Below are 24,254 nucleotides of genomic sequence, written 5' to 3' on the forward strand. Positions count from 1 at the left end.
CTCAAGAGTCCGCTAGGCACTCGTGTGTCATATAGAGGAGTCCGTTCCCAAGAAGGTGTGAAGTTGATTTCCGCTTTGAAGTTGATGAGTATGAGGAGGAAAGGTTACCAAATCTTTCTTTGTGTGGTGACTTCGACCTCCCCTTCCTTACCAAAGATTGAAGAAGTGCCCGTGGTTTGTGAGTTCGCCGATGTCTTTCCCGAAGAGTTGCCCGGAATTCCTCCCGAGCGAGATGTTGAGTTCTCTATCGACCTTGTACCCGGAACCGGTCCGATTGCTAAAGCCCCGTACCGTATGGCGCCAACCGAGTTGAAGGAGTTGAGAAAGCAACTTGATGAGATGATTGAGAAAGGATTCATTAGACCTAGTGCCTCGCCTTGGGGTGCTCCCGTTCTCTATGTGAAGAAGAAAGATGGATCCATGAGACTTTGCATTGACTACCGTGAGCTTAACCGTGTTACCATCAAGAACAAGTATCCTCTACCAAGGATTGAAGATTTGTTTGATCAACTCAAAGGTGCTTCTACTTTCTCCAAGATTGATTTGAGATCCGGTTATCATCAAATTCCCGTTCGTGAGTCCGATATCCCTAAGACCGCCTTTAGCGCGAGATATGGACATTTCGAGTTTATGGTGATGCCCTTTGGTTTAACCAATGCCCCTTCTATCTTCATGGACCAAATGAACCGGACCTTTAGTGAGTTCTTAGACAAGTGTGTCGTGGTCTTCATCGACGATATTCTCATCTTTTCCAAGTCCGAAGAAGAGCATGCCGATCACCTTCGTATCATTTTGGAGATCCTCCGTCGTCAAAAGTGGTTTGCCAAATTCTCCAAATGTGAATTTTGGTTGTCTAAGGTGTCTTTTCTAGGCCATGTGATATCTAAGGATGGTGTCATGGTAGACCCTTCGAAGATTGAAGCCGTGATTGAGTGGAAGAGTCCAACCGATGTTGGTGAGATCCGTAGTTTCTTGGGTTTGGCGGGTTACTACCGTCGCTTTGTGAAAGATTTTTCCAAGCTTGCTAGACCCATGACTCAACTTTTGAAGAAAGAGACCAAGTTTGTGTGGACCGAAGCTTGTGAAAGTGCATTCCAAGAGTTGAAGAAGAGGTTGACTACCGCCCCCGTGTTGACCTTGCCCGAGGATGGAGTTGATTTTGATGTGTTTTGTGATGCTTCTAAGATGGGTTTGGGTTGTGTTCTCATGAAAAATAGAAGAGTTGTTGCCTATGCTTCGCGACAATTGAGAGTTCATGAGGTGAACTATCCCACTCATGATTTGGAATTAGCCGCCATCGTTCATGCTTTGAAGATGTGGAGACACTACCTCATTGGAGTCCATTGCCGTATCTACACCGACCATAAGAGTTTGAGGTACATCTTCACCCAAAAGGATTTGAATATGAGACAACGACGATGGTTGGAATTGGTGAATGATTACGACATGGAGTTGTTGTATCATGAAGGAAAGGCAAATGTGGTTGCCGATGCCCTTAGTAGGAAGTCTACTCATCCCTTGAGTGCTATTCGTGTGCTCCCCGATGACCTTTGTGCCGAGTTTCGTAAGTTAAGTTTGCAACTTGTAGAGAGTGGTTTTGATTATCTTGGTGTTATGGTTGCCGAGCCCGTTCTTCACCGTGAGATTCTAGATAGCCTTGTGGACGATGCTACATTTAAAAGTTTTCAAGCCAAGCTTCTTGAAGGGAAAGCAAAGGATTGTGAGATTGATGCTAGAGGTTACCTTCGTTACCGAGGACGCATGTATGTGCCCGATGCCGTTGACTTGAGGAAGAGAGTTCTAGATGAAGCTCATCTATCACCTTATTCGATTCACCCCGGAGGAGACAAGATGTATAAGGATTTGAAGCTTCAGTTTTGGTGGCCTAACATGAAGAATGACATTGTGTCATATGTGGGAAGATGTCTTACTTGCCAACAAGTAAAGATTGAGCATAAGAGACCCGGTGGTTTGCTACAACCGTTGGATGTTCCTTTATGGAAGTGGGAGTCCATTTCCATGGATTTTGTGATGGCTTTGCCTAAGACCGTTGGTGGAAAGGATGCCGTATGGGTTGTTGTGGATAGGTTGACCAAGTGTGCTAGGTTCATCCCTATCAAAGAAACTTGGAGTTTAGACCGTCTTGCTAGTGTTTATGTTGATGAGATCGTTCGTTACCATGGTGTTCCTAAGGAGATCATTTCGGATCGCGACCCGCGTTTTTGTTTAAGATTTTGGAAAGCTTTGCAAGATGCTATGGGTAGTAAGTTGTTGATGAGTACCGCTTTTCATGCCGCTACCGATGGACAATCCGAGAGGACGATTCAAACTTTAGAAGACTTGTTGCGTGCTTGTGCCCTTGACTTTCATTCTAGTTGGGAGAAGAGCTTACCTTTGGTGGAATTTTCTTACAACAATAGTTATCATGCTTCTATCAAGATGGCCCCTTATGAAGCCCTTTATGGAAGGAAATGCCAAAGTCCAATTTGTTGGGATCAAGCAAGTGATGTTCGTGACCTAGGACCCGACAAGTTAGCCGAGACGATTGATCAAGTGAAGCTCATCCGTGAAAGAATGAAAGCCGCCCAAGATCGACAGAAGTCTTATGCCGATGTTCGCCGTCGACCCTTGGAGTTTGAAGTTGGAGATAAAGTATTCTTGAAAGTGTCCCCGATGAAAGGAGTAAAGAGATTTGGAGTCAAAGGGAAGTTGAGTCCGAAGTACATTGGACCTTATGAAGTGATAAAGAGGATTGGTGCCGTGGCTTATAAGTTGGATTTGCCCCCGAGTTTGGGTAAAGTTCATGATGTCTTTCATGTTTCTCAACTTAGGAAATACATTAGCGACCCTAGTCATGTGTTGCAAAATGAGATTCCCGAGCTTGAGCCTAGTCTTTCTTTCGAGGAGAGACCGATTCGTATCTTGGATAAGAAGGAGAAGAAGCTAAGGAGCAAAGTGGTGCCCTTGGTGAAGGTTTTGTGGAAGTGTGGTGATATAGAAGAAGAGACTTGGGAGTCGGAAGCTTCCATACGTGTCAAGTACCCTAGTTTGTTTTCTTGAGGTAATACCTTTTCGTTTCAAGCTTCGAGGGCGAAACTTTTTAAAAGGTGGGATGATTGTAGCACCCCACGCTTTCCTTATATTTTAAATAAATTTTTAAGTAATTTTTATTAAATAATTATTATTTAAAGCTTATTTTCATAAAATATCGTCTTAGCCGTGTAAAGGTAATAATAGTGTAGATTTTAATAATATTATTCTCCGTCTCGAGTTATAGTAGACTTGGGACGAAAATTCTAGTGGATACCGACTCATTTTGGGTTATTGGGCTTAACTTGACTCATGGGCCTTTTCTCTCCTCTTTTCTCTACACAAAACCTCAACTAAACCCTCACAACTTCATCTCCCTCACTTCTAATTTCTGAAATTTCCCAACAACCACATCACCATTGTTGAACCTTCCCTTACTAACCCTAAAATCACCATATCTCACTCAATTCTTCACCAATCTCGTTCCTTTTCGCGCCATTCTCTTCCTTTTCTCATTTCCCTTCTTTCTAAGTAAGAAAGTCACCATCTTTTCCTCTATTTCGAAATTCTCATCTTACAAGGATGTGGATTCTTGACTTAATACCTTTATTTTTGTGTTTAGGGGAGAACTTGGACAACCCGGAGGAGGATAGCTACATCATTGACGAGTCTTTAGAAGATTGAAGTGCAAAAAGGTAACGGTGATGGGTTACTCGACTTTTATGTTAAAATTGTGTGGTTTTATATAGTTATAATCTCATATGAATGTTAAAAGTTGTATCTTTCATGATTAGTGCTAATTTGGATGTTAAATATCATGCTTGTTTGAAACTCTCACATGTTTGGTGGAAAATCTCATGCTACATCTCTTGAATCCGAAATTACCCATTCACATGCTCAAATATGTTGTTTTTCCGAGTTAGAATCATGTTAGGATACGTAAACAATTGATGGGAAACGATTTTTGTTGATTTCAAATGATTTGGAAGCGTTTTGCATTGAATCCGCGTGTTTGTAGTCCCAGCCGGTGGACCGGCAGCCGGTCTACTGACCGGCTGGGAGATTCCTGTAAGTTTTGGACACATTTTAGTAAGCCTGTAGTCCCAGCCGGGTGACCGGCGGCCGGTCTACTGACCGGTGGGAGTACACCGAGGGTTTTAGGTGATTTTGAGTTTTGGGCGTATTCACCGGGGTGGCCAGAACCGGTCCACCGGTCTCTTGATTTACTGGGAGTGCTTGTAAGTTTTATTTAAATTTTGACTTTGGCATGTTGTCCCAGCCGGTGGCCCGGCCGGGTACACCACCCTACTGGGAGTCCCCTGTTTGCTCTATTTCACTTGTGACTTCTAATAACGATTGAGTTATGCATGTATCTTCTCTCCTATCGATAATTAGTTACTTTAAGACTCATTAATGTTATGAACATGCAAAATGTTTATGGTTCTTGTTCGGACCCGAGTGTGACGTTTTACATTGTGAGACTACTCGACATTTCCTATTTATTTGCCCTCGGACATTGGGTCACGGTTAGGTGCCATTGTTTCCGAGTTGGGCTATTTTTCCTTCCGCCTCTTCGGACCGGGGGTCACGGTTAGGTGACAAGGTTTCGCTTGAGGTTACTCGACTTTCGGGCACGGTTAGGTGTACCATATTTCGAGTCTTGGATACGATTTGGTATCGTTTGTCGAATCGGGTGTCGTCCATCCCGAGAGTCTGGCCAGATTTAGACTAGGATCGTATTATGATCGTCGTCCTACCAAGAGGTTGGAGTCTAGAGGGTTGTCTTGTTTGAGTCTATACTTTGTAATTGTCTTACATTTGAGTCGAGTTGATATGTGACAGTTTGACCTAATAATTCTTCTCTCATTTGTGCTTTACCATTCCTATTTTCTTATGCCCACTAATCATGATTTTTCTTATTACCGTAAGTATTTATTCTTATGCTTGTTTATTTAATTAAATTCTTAATTACTTGCATTTTGACATATTGTGGCTGGGAGAACCCTGAGTTACTCCCCACTGACTGTGGCTTTCATATTTATTATGAATGACAGGTTTGTGATGAAGCTTAAGTGGGGAAGACCGTGTGAGCTAGCGAGTTCTTACCTCGGACCTTATTTAGTTATCATTTAATAGACTCACCTACTTTTCGAATTTATGTTAATTCGTGGGATATCTTTTCCCCAATAAATAGACTTGTGTTGTAAACTTAAATTTAACTAACTAAACTTATGTATCGTGTTGGTGATGCCTCGCGTTGGACTTCACGAGAAGCCCCAAAAAGTTTTAAAAATACCGTGTTTCCGCCACGATTTACTTGCCACATTTAGTTACCTCAATGAGGGGTGTCACAGTAACAACCTCCGTTTAACATGTGACCACTTCAATCGAACCACTCAAGTAACATACAGTCCATAACTGGTTACATATATACTTTCATTAAAATGTATATACAGTTGTCCAATATGTTACTACTAGAGATATACAGTCTGAAAATGATCGCATACATAGATTTTTCATGTAAGCATATATTTTATTTATGTTACCATTCATTGAATGATAATGAATGGTAACATGAATACCATAAATGCCAACATATAGACCATTCAATTACTTTTATTAGCTTGTTGACAAAATTGTTCAATACCCAGAAAATCAAACAACAAACCCAGAAAAATATCAATAAAGTTAGAGAATCCAACAACTAACCAAGGAAAACAAGCAACAAACCCAGATATTCAAATAATAAACCCAGAAAATGAACACACGAGACAGATTTATCCACTCACAAGAAATATTTATTCAAAACCTTAGAAAATCATAATATAAAATATTTCTCCACTCACATATTCCAAACAAAGTGAACCAAAATCCGAAATTTAATTCTTTTTTTGACCCAAACAATATCATAATGATTCTAAACATTTGAAAATAAACAAATTAAATGCATGTTTTAAATTAACTTTGACATTGTTTTTCTTGTCACTTTTTTTGTTGTGTTTTGATGATGCCAGAAGATCAATATGTTCTTGTTAAGAGTTTTTATGATGGAAGAAGATTAAAGAGGGAGAAGTTTTTAATTTTCTTTGAAAATTGTATTCTAATCCATCTGATATCACAATGTCACCATTTTTAGTTGATTTGTGAAGAGTTTATGAGGGTTTGATATGAGAGAGAGGCGAGAAGATGAAGAAAGAAGATGAAAATGAGAGATGATGAAAAATGTGGACGTAAATGAGTGTATTATATTAAAGATGCTTTTCAAATTTGTCGTCAGTAATGACTGTGTATGCACAGTAAGAGACAACAATTACTGTGTATGCACAGTACGGTTTGTCTACCCAATTAGCACTTAAACGGTACTATTCAACTCGTCGCAAGTTTGCGACGGGTATCTCCGTCACAAGCAAGACGGATTGTTCTTTCACATAACCTAGCATTAGACCTGGAAAACGAATAAGATTTAAGTTCAAGTATGGTTAAGTCGATTAGTATCATCTAAAATGGCTTTAGTATTGATTTCAGCTTGATTCAATTTAGGGTTATTTGAGTCGTTGAGTACGGGTTCATTATAGTCTAAATTGGACCGAATAATATTCAGGTTGGATAATAGTGTTGAATGTGACTAAATTAGGTCAAGTTTCATAATGTTTTATCATATATCATAAAGATAATACCGAGTCATATTCAAGGGTGTTTGATTGTGTCTCTTGGAATGGAATGAAATAGATTTGTATCGTTTCAATGTCTGGTTGTAGTATTTTGGAGTTATATAGCTAATGGATTGCAACTCCATTACAATCCCTTGGAATTTCGCCCTCCCCCTTAGTTTCAAACTCCATTTTCCCTCATAGAGGTTTAAATTGGAACAATCAACTTTAGAAGGGAACGACATTAGAACTTCATATCTTTAGGGTATCACATTTCAATACTATACATTTCATTCCATACTATTGAACCAAACGATTCCTAAGTAATGTTGTTTTTAGCAAGAGTTATTGGTCCAATTCATGCAACAAGAGAATCGTATATGAGCAGTCAAATTCGTTCAGATCACAATATTATTTTAATTACCTTTTTATATTGAGTAAATTATCAATTACGCCCACGTCAAATGCACTTTTTTACATTTACTCCCACGTCATTTTTTTTTAACTTACACCCAAGTTAATAGCTCAGGTTAGAAATTGCACCCCAAGCCATTTTCAGGTGAAAAACTATATGAAATGACAAAAATGCCCCCGCGTGTTTCTAACTGTGAATCAACCCACCTTTCATTTTACTTCCCCCATTTCAGTTTTTACCCTAATTTCATCCCAAATTTTCCCCAAAATCTTCTCCTTTCAAATTCCCCCAAATTTTCGCATAAATCCCAATTAAACCTTAATTATTGATATATTGATCATCCGTCACCATCAATCACTTTACTAATCATCTATTTTCATCAGTAAAAAATACACAGATGTTGAAGCAGGAAGTATCAAATCATGGAGGAGTTTGGATGTGCTGATATCCATTCAGTTAACCCTCTTGCTCGCAGCCATCACAAAAACAATAATAATAATAATATTGGGGTGTTAGCAGGAGAGGAAGTAGACGAGTATTTGTACCTTTTCGAGTATAATACGAATATGGATAATAATTACTGTGAGCAGTTTGATAAGCAGAAGACGGAATTAAGCGTTACAGAAGACGGAATTATGCATTTCTGGGTTTGTATTTCTTGGATTGTATTTCTGGGTTTGTATTTCTGGGTATATTAGGGTTTAGGTGTTTTGCATTTCAAACAAACACAAGGTTAATAAAGAAAGGCAGAAGGGTAAAAGCGTCCTAAAAAATATGTTTTAACCCAAAAAATTTGAAATTTGACGGAAATGTTGGTCGGAATCCGATATTGGGTGCAATTTCTAATCTGAGCTATTAACTTGGGTGGAAGTTAAAAAAAAAATTTGACGTGGGAATAAATGTAAAAAAGTGCATTTGACGTGGGTGTAATTGATAATTTACTCTTTTATACGGAGTATTAGATGAGTGTTTCTAATGGGTAATTGAATGTTTACCCAAGTGGGCAAGTGGATATGAGAGACAACTCTTTAATTTATCATTATTTTTCTATTTTTCCTTTGTTATTTCCTTGGTTTTTGTACCAAAAACAAATAGATAACAAATGACCGAGACGGAGGGAGTACATATATGTGGTATTGCTGATGGGAGTTGGGGTGATTAAGGTTCATATCAACCAATTTTCCTTGGGCCACTTCAAATCTTCAATTAAGATTTAATAAGATCACAAATTATTTTGTGATGATACTCTTAAACACAAGTACACAACCATGGATGATAGAGTAGCATTGGTTAATTAAAGATGATTATTAACGTTATTTTATTCTAATTCCATGTGTGAGAGTGTGGGGGAATCTGGTGAAATGTTACGTTTTCAGATAATATATTGGTAGGATTGATCCAGGGGGGATTTGATCCGCAATTTGTGAGAATTGTTATCATCTATTTGTTGTCATCTGGAATCTTAAACAAAATCAATTCATGGAGATTACAAACTGACTGTAAAGGCAGTCAAAATCGGAACACTAGTTGCTCTCAAGGTTTCTTCTCTCTTCTCATAACTATTCACTTTCGCCCAACTTTCTTCGATTTTTTTTGTTCACTAGATTAGGTAAAAAAACTAGATTAGATTTACTGAGTTTAATTTTCATATTTTGATTTGTTGTGTGTTTTCAAGGGTTTGCGGATCCTTATCGACTTCACGGCTATGGTGGTCGTCGAAGATCAGTGATGCCTGACCATGGAAGGGGGTGGTCAGGGCTGGGGTTTAAGTTAGGTTTAATTTTTCTATCCTTTTTTTTTTTTGGCATAAGAAATTAGAAGTCGGAAAATTTTGTGTAGGATGATATAATAAAGTAGATTGGAAATAGCAAGTCACTGAAACAGTCGTCACTTTGGCAAAATGAATAGTAGTGGGAATGCAAGTATATAGTAAGAATATGACAAGAGGTCAGTTGTAAAATTGTTAAAAGCAATTAAAATGTTGAAAATGTTGTTATAGTAAGAATATGACAAGAGGTCAGTTGTAAAATTGTTAAAAGCAATTAAAATGTTGAAAATGTTGTTGATGGAATCATCATCATCAAGATAGATAGATAGATAAATGGATAGTGCATAGCATTCCAAAGACAAGTAGACCATTAATAATGGAATGGGGTGGGACAATCCAATATCTAATCTAGGAACACAAAATCTCATTTGAGCTTTAAGCCAGAAAAACTACATTGTGAATTAGACATTCACTACATCAACTCAATTATTTTATTTTATGCTGCTTCTATATTCCACCTTGGCGTCTTCAATACACCCTATACCACATGCACTCTTTGTCACACTTTGGTGTGTAATGGTGTTAGGTATCTGTCAATTTCATTTCGGAGATTTACACAAACAACATACTTTTATTCATTATCAATCTACTATTACAGTTACAGATAGCCGTTACAGAGTACAAGTTCACAAGTAAGAGCGCCTGCAAAAACCGGGACTTGGCAAAAATGGTGAAAAAACAGTCCCATTACTGGGAAACTGTTAAGGCAGTCAAAATATGAGCTGCCGAAGCCAAATCCCATCAAGACACCAGGCACCATACCACGAACTTTCAAAAGCAACGGGAGGACCAAGAACAATAACCAACAACGCCACAACCACGAGCTAAACATCAACTGCTCAGTGACATGGACGATATGGTAAACAGCTAAAAAGACACTGGTAACAGGAAAAGAAAGGAAAAAAAAAAAAAAAAAAGACACTAATAGACGTTTTTTCTTAAGAGGTCTAGAAATCCACCCAAAGATGGACGACAACACGACGAAAGATAGACGAAGGCCCAGTGAAAGATAAACAAAGACCCAACACTTCAGATAATGACTTGGTAGCTGTATTATCAGGCATCCACGGCACTAGAATGTGGCACCCATACAAAAAGGGTGGCCAAAATTCTTAAAACAGGTTTCTCATCTTTGAGGAACCTGAAAATAAAGGGGTAATGATAGCCGTTTCTTCCTGGAAAAAGAACCAAGTCACATGCAAAGAGTGGGGCCTTTTAAAAGAAATGGACCCAAAAACTAAACGAACCGGTACTATTCACGGATATACTTTAGGCTTATGCGAGGATATCACACCTGACAAGTCGCTCCACGAGCATGTAGATCACGGTACTACTGACTGAGCTGCAGTTCTGAAGGTTAAGTCCCATGAGAGACTGACCCAACTTGACCAGGAATGGCAAGCTTTGGTCTGAGAGCATTGAGCATCCGGACAAGCCAAGGATCTGCAGCATAAGTGACTTCGAACGAGCCAAAGATGCGATCCCGAAATCAGTGACGGCACATCTAGACACGTCGAGTTCACTAAGCACAAGGCAGTCCTGAGCGATAGCCACCAAGCTGGCATCGGTCACCTTTCCACAGCCATAAAGGTTCAGCACCTCGAGGGTCCCACCATGAACATTAGCCAGTGAACGGATGACGCTGTCGGTGATGTTAGCGCAGCCAGATAGACCAACCTTGACAAGGCCAGAACCAGCATCACAGGTCTTGATCAATGAAAGAATGCCGGCATCTGTAATAGCAGGAAGGCCACTGAAGTTGATGTACTGTAATTGAGGACATAGTGTTGCTAACATGGCCAAGGTCATGTCCCCAAGACCAGGACAGTTGCTCAGTGTAACTGATCGGAGTTGATTAGATAGGTTCGGAAGGGGAAATCGCCGGACCATGTCCTTGAACCCAAAACATCCTGACAAAGCGAGAGCCTTCAACTTGGGCCCACAATTCAAAAGGAGACTAAAAAACCCAATTTGGGTGATCCTGTGGCACTCCTCTAGTTGGAGGCTCTCAAGGGCCCCTGCAGCCTTTGCAAAGGACACCAACCCATTGTCAGATAAGAAAGCGCCCTTCTTAAGGACAAACTGTTTCAAGTTTGGACAACCCTTCCCAACTGCTTCAATAGCGAGATCAGTAACTCCCCGACACGATGAAATAGTCAAGGATCTGAGATGTTGAAGACCCTGAGCATTACCCATGACCCAAAAACCCCTTTCATTGACAGTCTGCAGGTTGGCGAGCACAAGATCAGTAACTACTTTGCCATAATGCCCAATGACAGCAAGAGCCACATCAGTGATATTCAATCCCTGGAGCTTAAGCTTCTTTAGAACAAAGCTGGCAGACGACATCAACTTAGCAACACCTTGATCAGCGACAAGTGGGCAATTTTTGATGTTAACCGACTTCAAATTGGTACAGTACTCCCCAATTGCCTGCAGCCCATCATTTCCAACATTTTGACAGTCCTCCAAACTGATCGAGTTCAAAGTTGGGCAGTTCCTGGCAATTGCGGTCAATGCCTTGTCGGTGATTCTAGGGCAGTTGGAAAGATCAAGTTTTTCAAGGCGGTGACACCCGTTGGCTATCTCAAAAAGACTCTCATCCTCAATGGAAGAAACGTTCCACAAGGAAAGAACCTTCAAAGATGGGCAACATCGAGCAATAGCCTTAAAACCAAGGTTTGTCAATCCACAACCAGGGTTACTTCCCTTGATCACGAGCTTTCCTAATCCACCACAGCCAGCACTTCCAATAGCAAGAGCAGCCAGTCTAACATCAGACGCTTTCTTCCCTTCTAAGCTCCTGGTAAGGAATCCATCGCTCTCGATTCCTAGATCCTCATCCATAACCTTAATTTCGGCCTCATTCTTACTACAAAGCTCTTCAGTTGGGATCGTGCTTAGCAACATAAGCCAACGCTTTGAAACACCAGCACATGTACTCCTCTCTTGGTTACCGGGCACACGCCTAAGGATCTCATATAGGCACTCATCTGGGAGAGAGTCAATAGAGACCTGCTTTTTTGATTCCCCGAACTGTCCCCTAATGACCAAAGGGGCATTGACTCGAGCCCTCTTACAAGGGAAAAAAACATCCACAGGGTTGTGACCCAGGGACAAAAAGCTACCAGCTTCCTTAGGGTTCGAGTATATCGATCCCCCATGGTAAAGTTCATCATCTCCTGAAAATCCAAATAAACCAAGGCTACACTCAGCTATAGTTCTCTAATATGATCATAACAAACCATAAGCATATAAAATATGATGCTAAGTTATAAAATTTGTCAGGTAAAACCCCTTTATTTATGCATATTATCACGGATGTTACTCTTTCAACCACTATTCAACAACTCAGCAAATAAATTAACTTGATTTATCCTTCTTTTAGGAGTAAATTTGAAGAATATACACAATATGTCAACAACCCAAACTGTTTAACAAAATCACCTTCTAAAATGGGAATAATTTCACTAATCACTTTAGTTAATCTCAAACAAAACCCATGAACTAAAATCATCAGATCAAAAAGAAAATGAGCTAATCTAATCATTCGGTAACAGAAATTAAGCTAATTAATTATCACAATTAGTCCATAACAGCTATCATCATATAGTAACATAATAATAATTAAAAAAAAAAAGTAACGTACCAGTGAAAGCAAAGATCTGAGACATGCTGCAAAGCAAAGAAAAACCTCAAAGAGGTAAAAAAGTTGGAAACTTGATGAGTAAAAAGGCACACCCAGATCAAAATACTCTTCAGAAACCAAGATTATCAACAGAAAAAGGGTAAAAATTGCTGAAATTTGTTCAATTATTGCAAAATTCATGAGACAGTATAGTGGATCATGGAGAAGGAAACCCTATAGAAATAGGGCAAAAAAAAAGAGAGAGAAGAAATGAGGAAAAAAAAAACGGGGGAGAAACAAAAGGATAGAAATGAATGGAGATATGGGTGGGGAGAATATGTGGTTTTTATGTATAACGTTTTGTTGCCCCCAAAGAGAAGGGAAAGTGGGTGTTACAATTTACTACAGGCAACCAGCTAGTCTTGCTTGTGACGGGTTAATTCCGTTATAAGTTTGTAACCTCTCACAAAAAGAGAGAGGGGACAAAGGTGGGGCACTCCCTTGTGCTTTCCACTCACCTCTCAATGGGCATTTTGTGAGAGAAAACGGTGACCGTCACAAATGAGAATTTATGTACTACAACTAGTATGAGTGTCCGGCTTCGTCCGGGCTACCTCTATTTAGCATTAAAATATATTTTCAATTAACTAAAATTGTTTTAAAGTTGCATAACTCATAAATTTATCATTAATATATTTTTCTATGATACATAGTATATCTTAAAATTACAATGAAATAAATTATGAGACAAATTAACTACTCCCGCTATTAATATTTTACTTCAATCGATTACTTTGCTAATTTTTCATATATACTTCCTTTTGTTCTTAGAATTGTTAACTTTTATTACATTTGCTATTATTACTTTTACTTTCACTACTCCCGTCGTAATTATTGTTACTTTCACTACTTGTACATTAATATTGATAATTTCTACTTCTGTTACTTCCACTACTCCCGCTCGCTGCCAATATTGTTACTTTGACTATTCAAAAGAGTGATTACTATCATATTACTATATCCAATATTACTACAATTCTTTTCGGTACTAACATAATTACTTTTACTCTTTAAGTGTCCAATGAGTGATTTACATATCTTATCTTTATTAATTCAGAAGACAATACTCAATCCAGGACGTGCCACCCTCATTAATACAACGTTTTTTTTAAATTCATGATTATGGTGGGACCCTTTAGTGTGCAAAGTATTTATTCTTTCAGAATTCCGCCAATAAAACATGCGGCAGCTTCCGTCTTAAAACAAATACTATGAAATATACTATGAAATAATTTTATACATTCCGAATAAATAAAATTAATGACATGTAAGCAGTATGAGTTACAAACCGAAATTAATGAAACTAATTACAAATTAGAGAATTTACATAAGTTTTAAAAAAAATTGAATAACAATAAAATTACATAATTACGAGAAGGATTTATATTTAATTACGGGATTGAATTACGTATAATGCGAATAAATTACAGGCATAATTTTTTAAAACTAGATAGTACGATATATTTAAAAAAAAATCATGACGGGGTATTTACTTACAGTTAAAAACTCGGCAACTTAACTACTAGCCGCGCACACCGAATGGTAGGTGACAATGATAGGCTACCGAATAAATTTACTCTTCAACAAATGTCGAGAATGTTCATTTCTAGTTAGATCACTGATCTACATTAAACATATAGATCACTGAAATAGAACTATTAGATAATTACAATAGAAATATAAAAATATATCAAAAAAACATTCAAACCGTCCTAAATACATACCCGTGCAATTTTGCACGGGTTTAAAACTAGTATGCATTAAATATATTACATATATGCATTAAATTAATTAAGTCGAAATAATTATGGAATATTATATTTTTTGAAAATCTAGCTTGATTTATTTACTTTTTAATAGTTTTCAAAATATAATATACTTATATCATATTTGTTTATGGTAAAATAATTAACATATGTATTCTAATTAATACCATAAGTGAGACATGTTTATTTTAAGGAAAATCACCATATTCCAGTGTTTTCTAAATTTATATTTCAACCAAAACTATATACTCCCTCCTATTCTTAATAACCCTACCCTTTCATGGAGGGCACGGGAATTAAGGGAGGGGAGTATTATATGGTATTGTGGGGTGGGGTGATCAAGGAGGTTTAATAGCGAATTTAATAGTAATAAGATAAAGTATGACCCCCTGACGGTCAATGGTTCATTCCTGAGACGGTCTGAAGAAGGTTCGAGCTACAACAAGGACAAGGTAGTGGATTTTCAGCCCAAGTCCACTGATGCCGGTATGAGAGATCTAGAGGAGTGGGCTAAGTTGCTTCTTACAACCCCGTACTCAGAGAGATTGGTGCCGACAAAGGAACATGTATCGTTTAACAAATTTGAAATGTTATTCGTAGTTTAAATGTGCAAGTTCCTTTCTTAGAATTAGTTAATAAAGTGCCTGCTTACATGAAATTTATGAAGCAGCTGCTGTCTAAAAAGAAGTCACTTGATACTGTGCAATCCATCGCACTAACTGAGGAGTCATGTTCCTATTTGACTCAATAGCGAATTTAAATTTTCACTATTTGTCTCCAATATAATAGTAATAAGATAAAGTATGAGTATTGTGGGGTGGGGTGATTAAAATAAGTATAAAAATTTGCCAAATAAGGAAATAGGGAGAGTATTATGAATAGACGAAAAAGGAAATGGGGAGAGTTATTTAGAATAGGAGGGAGTAATATTTATATTGAAGTCTCTTGTTCAGGTCCATCGCACAGTGCTATTGATTTAAAACTATATAGTAAAATTAATTTGTATAGATTTATTTAATTACATTGAAATCCCTTGGTTTCTGGATTTAATATATAGTATTGATTATTATTACTAGTTTTATACCCGTGCAAATTGCACGGGTTTGCTCTTTAAAACTGTAAATCTTTGATTATAAATGAAATAGAACATTATCTACCATTATATAAATTATAATATTCAAATTCAAAATGTTAAAGATGGTTTTTGGATATATATCATATGGAATAATATAATTTTTTTTTATTTTCATATAGAATACTACGTATTATTTTTCTAAAACTGTTAATAGATGAATTTAAAAAAATATATATAATTGCAAGTTCGATTCATATAGTTATGGAGTTAAGTTCACCCTTTTTAGGCACAACAGTCTCAAAAGATGTTTTTTTTTTTCTTGGTACTAAATCTAAAAAAAAGGTCAAATTCGTATAATAAGTCGTTCTTATGTTGTCGAACTAATAAAACGATATATGACATGTTAAAACTCAAAACCACTTAAGAGGTGTTGTCCAAGTAGAAAAAACATGACATGAACTGACCCTGCTCGTAAATGACTCAACTCGAAGTGATCCGAAATGACTGATATATCAAAATGACGCGAAATGAGTAACTTAAGGCCAAATATCGACCCGAAATATACAACTTGAAAATGACTCGACTTATTTATCGAAAATAACTCGACTCAAACTCGACTCGGCTAACCCATTTATCAAGTCTAAGTCTAGTATAACAAAATTGGTCAAAGGAAAATAGGTTTGTTTTTTCTACATAATTACTAAAAAAACAGCTTGAAGTTCATAGTTAAAAGATGTCGGGATCTAATCAGAGACAGCCAATGGATGGTCAAACTCTAACATACTTATAGAGAAGCAAACAGAACCGCAGATGTATTAGCTAATAGAGGAATTTCCTCTAGTACTATTCCTATGCATTTAGATGTTCCTTTTAATGCTTTACGTACTATCCTACGTGAGGATATTTTTGGGGTTGCTATTCCCCGTATAATAGACTAATAGCTAACAATTAATTTACGGGACTTGCCCCTCATTTGCACCAAAAAAAACTAATTCACGTTGCAACAAACTCGGAATTTAGAACTACTCTCAAGTCTCAACAATTACAAACATTCTTTTTATTTTTAAATGGGACTCGTAAATCACAAATATTCTAAATACACTAAAAGAAAGACATAATAAAATTCTAAATACACTAAAAGAAAGATAAAATAAAAGTCAGAGTAATTTATTAAATAAAGAGGGTAAAGAAAAAAAAAAGAAATAGTACAAAATTGGAAGTGATGTGTAGGGGTGGGCATAATCCATTCTGGACCGGAAAAATGGACCGGTCCGGACCGGAATCTAGTGGACTGGAACCGGAATTAAAAATTCCGGTCCGGTCTCCGGTCCACCATTTTTCAAGATTCCGGTTTCCGGTCCGGTCCGGTCCGGACCGGTTTGGACCGGAATGCCCGGAATTATTGTTATTTGCATTTTTTTTCTTAAAATTGTATTTTTATTCCGGTCCGATCCGGTCCAATGGACCGGAATTTTTGGACCGGAATTTGAAAAAGTGGGTAGTTCCGGTCCAACCGGTCCGGTTCGGTCTTGGACCAGAAATTTTCCGGTCCGGTCCCGGTCCGGAATTTTTCTAATCCGGTCCGGTCCCCGTCCATTAATTTTGTCGATTCCGGTTCCGGTCCGATTTTGGACCGTGCCCACCCCTAGATGTGGGACCCTCCACTGCTCACTTTGTTCCTCATTTCACGTTTTTTTTAGTCTAAGTGAACTTCACACTCTATTTCGTTACTCTAATTTATCCGCGTCCTATGCACGCAAATGGAATTGTACTTTGCTTTTTCTATTTTTTATTTACTAAATGTGCACACTTAATTGATGACGTGGTTCATTCTCTACTCTTTAAATGATGTATTAATAAAAATAAGATTATAGTTCTTGTAAATATCTCTTACTACTAATGATTAATAAAAGTTATCAATGATTTTTCGTTCAAATCTAATTAAATAAGAAAATAATATTATATTTTTATTAAACTGTTATCTTTAATTTATATATAATTTTTAATCATTATAATTTTTTAATTAAAATAAAACAAAATTGGTATAAAGATAAAAATTCGTGTATGAAAAATCGATAAATTGATATTATTAGTTTCGTATAAAAAAAATTGCCACGTGTAGGAAATATGAACTTAACTGATCGTTATAACCTTAATCGAGACGCCGTGTAAGACACTGTCCTAAATCAGTTAGACCCCCACATAGGTGCTCCTTGGGTTGCGTGGTCACCGATTCCAGGGTTAACGCCTCCTTCCGCACATTGTTGCACACCAAAGACGGAAGTGGGAACTGTTCTCAGAATATAGTTTATAAAAGATATAGAGATAATGTTTCTGTATTTTTGTGTGTGTAAAACTGTTGGAGAATTAAAGCTTTTATAGTGAAGAAAAGGCTCTAACAACCACATAGAGATGCCAAAAATCACCAAGTTAATGGCCATTAAACTGGCAATGAATGGTAATAAAACCAGACATTAAGAGCAGATATTATTGTGTGATTATGCTTTAACGACTAGAATTCCAACAGCTAGAATCCGAAGAAAAATATTTAGACCAAAAGCAAAAGGGGTACTGTAACACCCCTAATTTCCGCATTATAATTCTTTAATTTTATTTTCCCATATTTCATATTTTATTTTCGGGAAAATATCCGTCTTTTGCGTATTCGGCTCGTTGGACTCGAATTTCTATGAAGACCCGCTCCCCCTTGGGTTTTCACGTGTGATGTGGGGAAGGATGGGTGGTTTTGGGCCCAGACTTGATATAAACCCAAGACATCTTCTATATATATGAGAGCTAACTTAAACCCTAGCTTCTTTTCTCATAATTTCTCTCAAATCCTAAACCTAATCTGTTCCTTCTTCTCTCCCTCTTTGTGCCACACGCCCTACCCCTCTTTTAGGGTTTTTCGTGTGCTTCTTTCCTCCTCCCTTCATCATCTTTCGTGCTTAGATCGATCCTACTTCTTAGATTTATCTATCTTCTTCGTAAGTTTTATGTTTTTCGCGTAGTTTTTATAGTCTATAGTTTATATATATATATGTATATTAGTATATTCATTAGATTCGTTATCTTTGTCACGTGGATGATCCAATAAAGGCGTGGAGACCGCACCTGGAGAAGACGTTTATATCGTTGAAGACGATCTTTAGGATTAATTGCTTAATAAGGTAACTAGGTGTTTTTCTTTTAATTATGTTTATGCCAATTGATGTAATTAATATGATTTAATGATTGTTTTACATGATTGGTACATGTTTGATTATTTGTTATCATGATTAAATGTGTTTCGCATGTTTGTATATGTTTTTATGCATTAATTACATGTCATATGTTGCTTATGCGTTAAATATGGGTGCCATGAGCGTAACTAGGGTTTACGAGTGAACCCTAATGGTGGCATGATAGGCGACCAAGTGTGCTCTCCGAAGTTATAGCTAAAGCTAATATAACCTTGATGATGATTCAAGCGTTATAGCTGAAGTTAGTACAACTTTGGGTTGTTACTCAAGTTATGGTTGTTTGAGGTATAACCTTGGAAATACGAATTCAAGGTTATAGCTGAACCTACTATAACTTTGAGTTTCGTGTCAAGGTTATGGTTGAGGTTACTATAACTTCAAAGATATTCACTGAAGTTATAGTCGAGGCTAGTATAACCTCATGTTTACAGTTCATGTTATGGTTATGGTTAAGGTTACTATAACATTGATCATTAGTGCTTGTTTCGTATGTCAAGTTGTAATCAATTGTGGTATACCATTGTGTTTGCATGAGTCGTTGGTTACTCTATTCACATGATAAGTTGTACTGTCAGTTACACTGTTCTGTGAGTTGCGTCATGATGTTGTTTATGCATTATTGGTACAGTCAGTTATACTGATGTATAGATGATGATAGTATCAATTATATACTATCGGAATGAACTAAGGCTACTCTTCGGGGATTCGTTATGGTCTATGTTCGGGATTGGTCAGAGGCAGTTCGTTAATCGCTCTGGTCCCGGTGTGTGGTTCGGTGTACAATTATTGCACCGAGAGGTCTGGCCAGGTCTTAGGCATATAGGCAGTGGTTATACGCTATACATAGTGTGGATGCAGTTCGTTAATCGGTCCATTGTGGGTGCAGTTCGTTAATTGGCCCATACTATTGAATGGAGGCAGTTCGTTAATCGCTCCATTAGTTAGAGGCAGTTCGTTAATCGCTCTAACGGCGTTCATTCTATACATTGTGCTTGGTGGTTTGGATCGGTCACATGTATTGTGGTTATGCTGGTTCTATGGTTCACACGTAGTTATACTATGGTTTACGTTGTCACGTGTCATCACATGTTTCCTTTGGAGTTGTTATCATATCATAAGATTGTCTTCGTATGTTGTCGTTTAATGGCAAGTTATTGTCGGGTTTTCATGAGTATAGATGGTCTCACATGTTTACTGGTTTTGCATTTCAATTGTTATTGATTGTTGGTTATATTCAATTGTTGTAAACATGACTGGGAGAGCATCTAGTTACTCCCGACTGATTGTCGACCCCCATTCTCAGGTTGAATGCTCGTCGTTGTCTGGATGATGTTGTTTGGGATGCATCGAGGGGCGAGCTGATTAATAAATTAGGACTTTGCTTTATGTTTTAAGAACCCTTGAAATAATGTATTAGTTTGGTTTGGATTTAGTATTGATCCGGATTTGGGCTTGGTGTTTCCGCCACCTTGACCCTTTTATCAGTATTGTACTCTGATATTTACTTTATAGTATTTTTTCCCTTTGTTTTATAATCCGGGTTGTTACAGGTACACCACACAACGCTCATGTGTCACGTGTCACTTGATAGTGAACATTCATATATAAGGATAAGACTCCCCCACTATTCATCCTATGTGGGACAATATTATCAAATTTTAGTTTGGAGCAACACCATACTCCAACAATCCCCCACTTGGTCCAAACTAAACTGATAGATGAAAAAAAAGAAAGAAGAGTAGCTATTATCAGGTGAACATAGTCTTGAACCTAACATTTACCGGAATATGAGAAAACTTCCCTCGAGTAACATAAGGCCCCATAAAAACCATGTCTCATGATTGCATTAGAGAATAGCTGTGAACCCCCGCAATAACGGTAAGAAAAATTCAATAATAAAATGCGGAATTTTAGGAAATTTTTGAAACCTTTAAAGTTTAAAGCGCGGGTTCATTAAAATCTAAAACATAAATAAAGAATGCGGAACTAAAGTTAAGTTGAGGGAAAATATATCCCTCGAATGACCAAATGATAAATGGTGAGTCTAAGCAATCCTAATAAACCGACTACTAGTTCAAGGTTTAGTTCTCGCTAGCCCACACGTCTTATCCACGTAATCATCTTCACAACCTGTCATTCATGTAAACATGAACGCCACAGTCGGTGGGGAGTAATTCAAGGTTCTCCCAGCCACAAAATGTCGAAACACAGATAAACAGGAACATATTAGAACATCATAAATATAACTATTTGATTCAAGCACTGAGACATGAGACTAACATTCAAAACATGCGTAGTCAATCATAGATAAGGCATATGATACATACATATGAGACAATCCAACCAAAACGTCATAAATGATAATACAACTATAAACACGATTGAATATCATAAGTCACGGATAAACAAGATTAACATCATCATACATATGAATGGAAACCTTAGCCATGAACTTTGAAAGCCAAATAACATACAATACACGAAATGGGACTACTAACATCACACATAAAGCAAAGCATCCGGCTCAGAGGCTACCTTTAAAGCATGTCCGAGACACAAATCCTTAAGTACCTTGGCTCAGCGGTTACCTTTAAAACATGTCCAAGGTACGACCTCTAAAGTATCTGGCTCAGCGGTTACCTTTAAAATATGTCCAAATACTACAAACAAGTACCCGACTCAGAGGATACCTTTAAAACATGTCTGAGGCACAACATATAAAGTATCTGGCTCAGCGGTTACCTTTAAAACATGTCCAAATACTACAAACAAGTGCCCGACTCAGAGGTTACCTTTAAAACATGTCTGAGGCACAACATATAAAGTATCTGGCTCAGCGGTTACCTTTAAAACATGTCCAAATACTACAAACAAGTGCCCAACTCAGAGGTTACCTTTATAACATGTCCGAGGCACAACATATAAAGTATCTGGTTCAGCGGTTACCTTTAAAACATGTCCAAATACTACAAACAAGTGCCGGACTCAGAGGTTACCTTTAAAACATGTCCGAGGCATAACATATAAAGTATCTGGGACGGGATTACTAATATCACATTCATACTTTTCGCTTGTATCTCGCCATAAGTACGGATGGGAACATCAATCCCGACGATCATATCGCAACTAGAGGGCTTATAACTCACCTCTAGTATCCGATAGGACCAAGACTCTCACAACCGAACAATACAAGACATTACCTAGAATACGACCCCTCACAAGTAACTATTTATAATAAATATTTCATACTTGTATTATATTATATTAATAAATATTTCATTTCATAAATATACATGCCAGTTAAATAAAATATAACAAGCGGTAATGAGTAATTTACGTCATGAAAAATACGGGATAAAATGTAAACAACAACAAATGGGTCATTTATAATTCTATACCATCCAATAGGATTGGCCCAATGACGAAAGTATGTGCAAGTCCAATTTCAAAACACAACAAAATATGGCTCAATAACATAATATATAAACCAGTCCAATTAAATAAACATTACAACATTCGACATTACTGATATACCACTTAAATATTCACTTCACCAATTAGAAAGAGCATATAGACACTGAAACTAAAACTTGGTTAATCAGCAAATACTCAAAGCGTCGAATCTTTAAATGAATAGGGGACGAGAAACAGAGTAAATTGTAGGTATTCGAAAACAACAAACATCAAAGCAAATTGATCAAATAATTCAAAATCAAAACAAAAACACCATAAAAGAAATAGAACCCATACTAATTCAACATTTGAGACAAAGAAAAAGACGGAAATTCTCATCGACATTACGATCCAAATCAACCACTTACGCACACCATCTTAGCCACCCACGACAACCCAAAACAGTCCACCCAAACACTATTACGCGGCTGCCAACAACCTGCAAAACAGTCACGACAACTGTGCTGAACACGGCCATGTCGAGCACTTTGACACGAGATTTCAAAGCATACACAGGATAAACTTATCATGTAACGAGGCGAGCACGAAAACAGTCCCGATAGCCTACTCTACCCGTCCTAAAATAGACATCCACCCATCTAAGTGAGTCATAAACAGAGCTCAAGCAGACAGAGCTCAAAACAGAATTCGGAGCTCAAAAACAGTCCACACTCAGCTTGCATTCTGCCCTCACAAACACTCTACCATGGCTGACCAAACGGCCTGCAATCAGCCCCCAAAGTCCCGTGTAAAACATCCTAAAACAACGTGCACAGTCCATTAATAACCCCGAGTAAATCAGCCCCCACACAGTCCATGAACGACCCGCACAAAGCGACTAAAAAAAGTCCATTCCATACACCAATTTGAGACGATATTTACCATACAAGTGAGAAAAATGTAAATAATTAAACTTTATCAAACAAGAGCATTTAAACGACATGTAAGACGGAAATTTCGTCATTTTTGTCGAGTAACCTATCGCCGTTACCTTTTTGTCCTTCAATCTCCGAGTGAAACATCCAAAAGTACGAGCCTCCCTCTGGTCTTCAAGTTCTTCAAATAGAATGAAGAAAACGAGTTGATTGAGTCACCAAAACCAAGTTTGTCTTAAGATGGCATTTTCGAAAATTCAACAAAACTGAAACTTTCTCACCTATAAAGGAGGAGGGCGAGTAGAGGAAGAAGTAGGCGCGAAAACTAGTTAAAACGGTCGAGAAATGAAGACGGGATCTATGTTTGAAGGTTGAGTAAAAATGGAGTTCATAGCTCTATGTGTGTCTTGTTGTTGCTGCGTGTTTTGTTGTTGTTTGCAAGTGAATTCGAAAAAAGGAAGAGAAAAGGATGGGGACGGGTTCAAGAGAGTATAATAATAATAATAATAATAATAATAATAATAATAATAATAATAATAATAATAATAATAATAATAATAATAATAATAATAATAATAATAATAATAATAATAATAATAATAATAATAATAATAATAATAATAATAATAAATTTTTGTGGGAGCCCAGATTGTCACTCGGCTCCCCACCAATTTCATGTAAATTTTTTTTTATTTTATTTTATAATAATAATAATAATAATAATAATAATAATAATAATAATAATAATCGTGACAAAACACTAATAAAATAAAAATAATAATAATAATAATCATCTTACCGTCAACCGCCGGCCACCTCATCATCTTCGCTGCTTCGATCACCTTGCTGGACGACCACCTCACGTCGCCGTCGGCCTTCCTTCACCGTCGGCATCCTCACGACGCCGTCGTCTTTGTCTTGTTTAGGGCTTTCTTCACTGTTGGTTTTTTATTAGGGCGTTTTAGGGCTTTCTTCTTTTTCTTTTTGTTTCAGTTTTAGGGTTCGTCTGCCGTCACCATTGTTGTCGTCTGTTCCTGTTAGTCTAGGTCGTCCTTACCGTCAACAAAGAACCAACTATCTCCGGCGACGTTCATCGGATTTGACTGTGTTGTTGTTCATTTTCGGGAATGCGATCTCGGGTTTTCGACTTCAGTTTGGGCTAGTGGTGGTTGTGGCCCTCTGATCTTGTCGGAGTGAGGTTTTCTGCCGGCTAGATACTACCCTCCCGTCGC

At 37.5% G+C, this 24,254-nt stretch overlaps 1 protein-coding gene across 1 annotated transcript; it reads right to left on the reverse strand.

The window, feature by feature from the left end:
* Nucleotides 1–9,474: 9,474 nt before the first annotated feature.
* On the reverse strand, nt 9,475–12,922 carry LOC141600273 (EIN3-binding F-box protein 1-like). The gene is made up of 2 exons (XM_074420467.1): nt 12,573–12,922; nt 9,475–12,105 (listed from the first exon to the last, which is right to left on the reverse strand). Exons 1-2 carry the CDS (start codon nt 12,595–12,597, stop codon nt 10,199–10,201), a joined length of 1,932 nt encoding a protein of 643 aa, XP_074276568.1. The 5' UTR covers nt 12,598–12,922; the 3' UTR covers nt 9,475–10,198.
* Between the last annotated feature and the right edge of the window lie 11,332 nt (nt 12,923–24,254).

The sequence above is a fragment of the Silene latifolia genome, chromosome 9 (assembly GCF_048544455.1).
Source record: "Silene latifolia isolate original U9 population chromosome 9, ASM4854445v1, whole genome shotgun sequence".
NCBI classification, from domain to species: domain Eukaryota; kingdom Viridiplantae; phylum Streptophyta; class Magnoliopsida; order Caryophyllales; family Caryophyllaceae; genus Silene; species Silene latifolia.

Excerpts from the sequence above, each read along its gene's own strand:
- LOC141600273 (XM_074420467.1), bottom strand. The coding sequence starts at position 12,597 with ATGTCTCAGATCTTTGCTTTCACTG. Across the intron at positions 12,106-12,572 it reads TCAGATCTTTGCTTTCACTG|GAGATGATGAACTTTACCAT; the intron begins GTACGTTACTTT and ends TTGGATTTTCAG.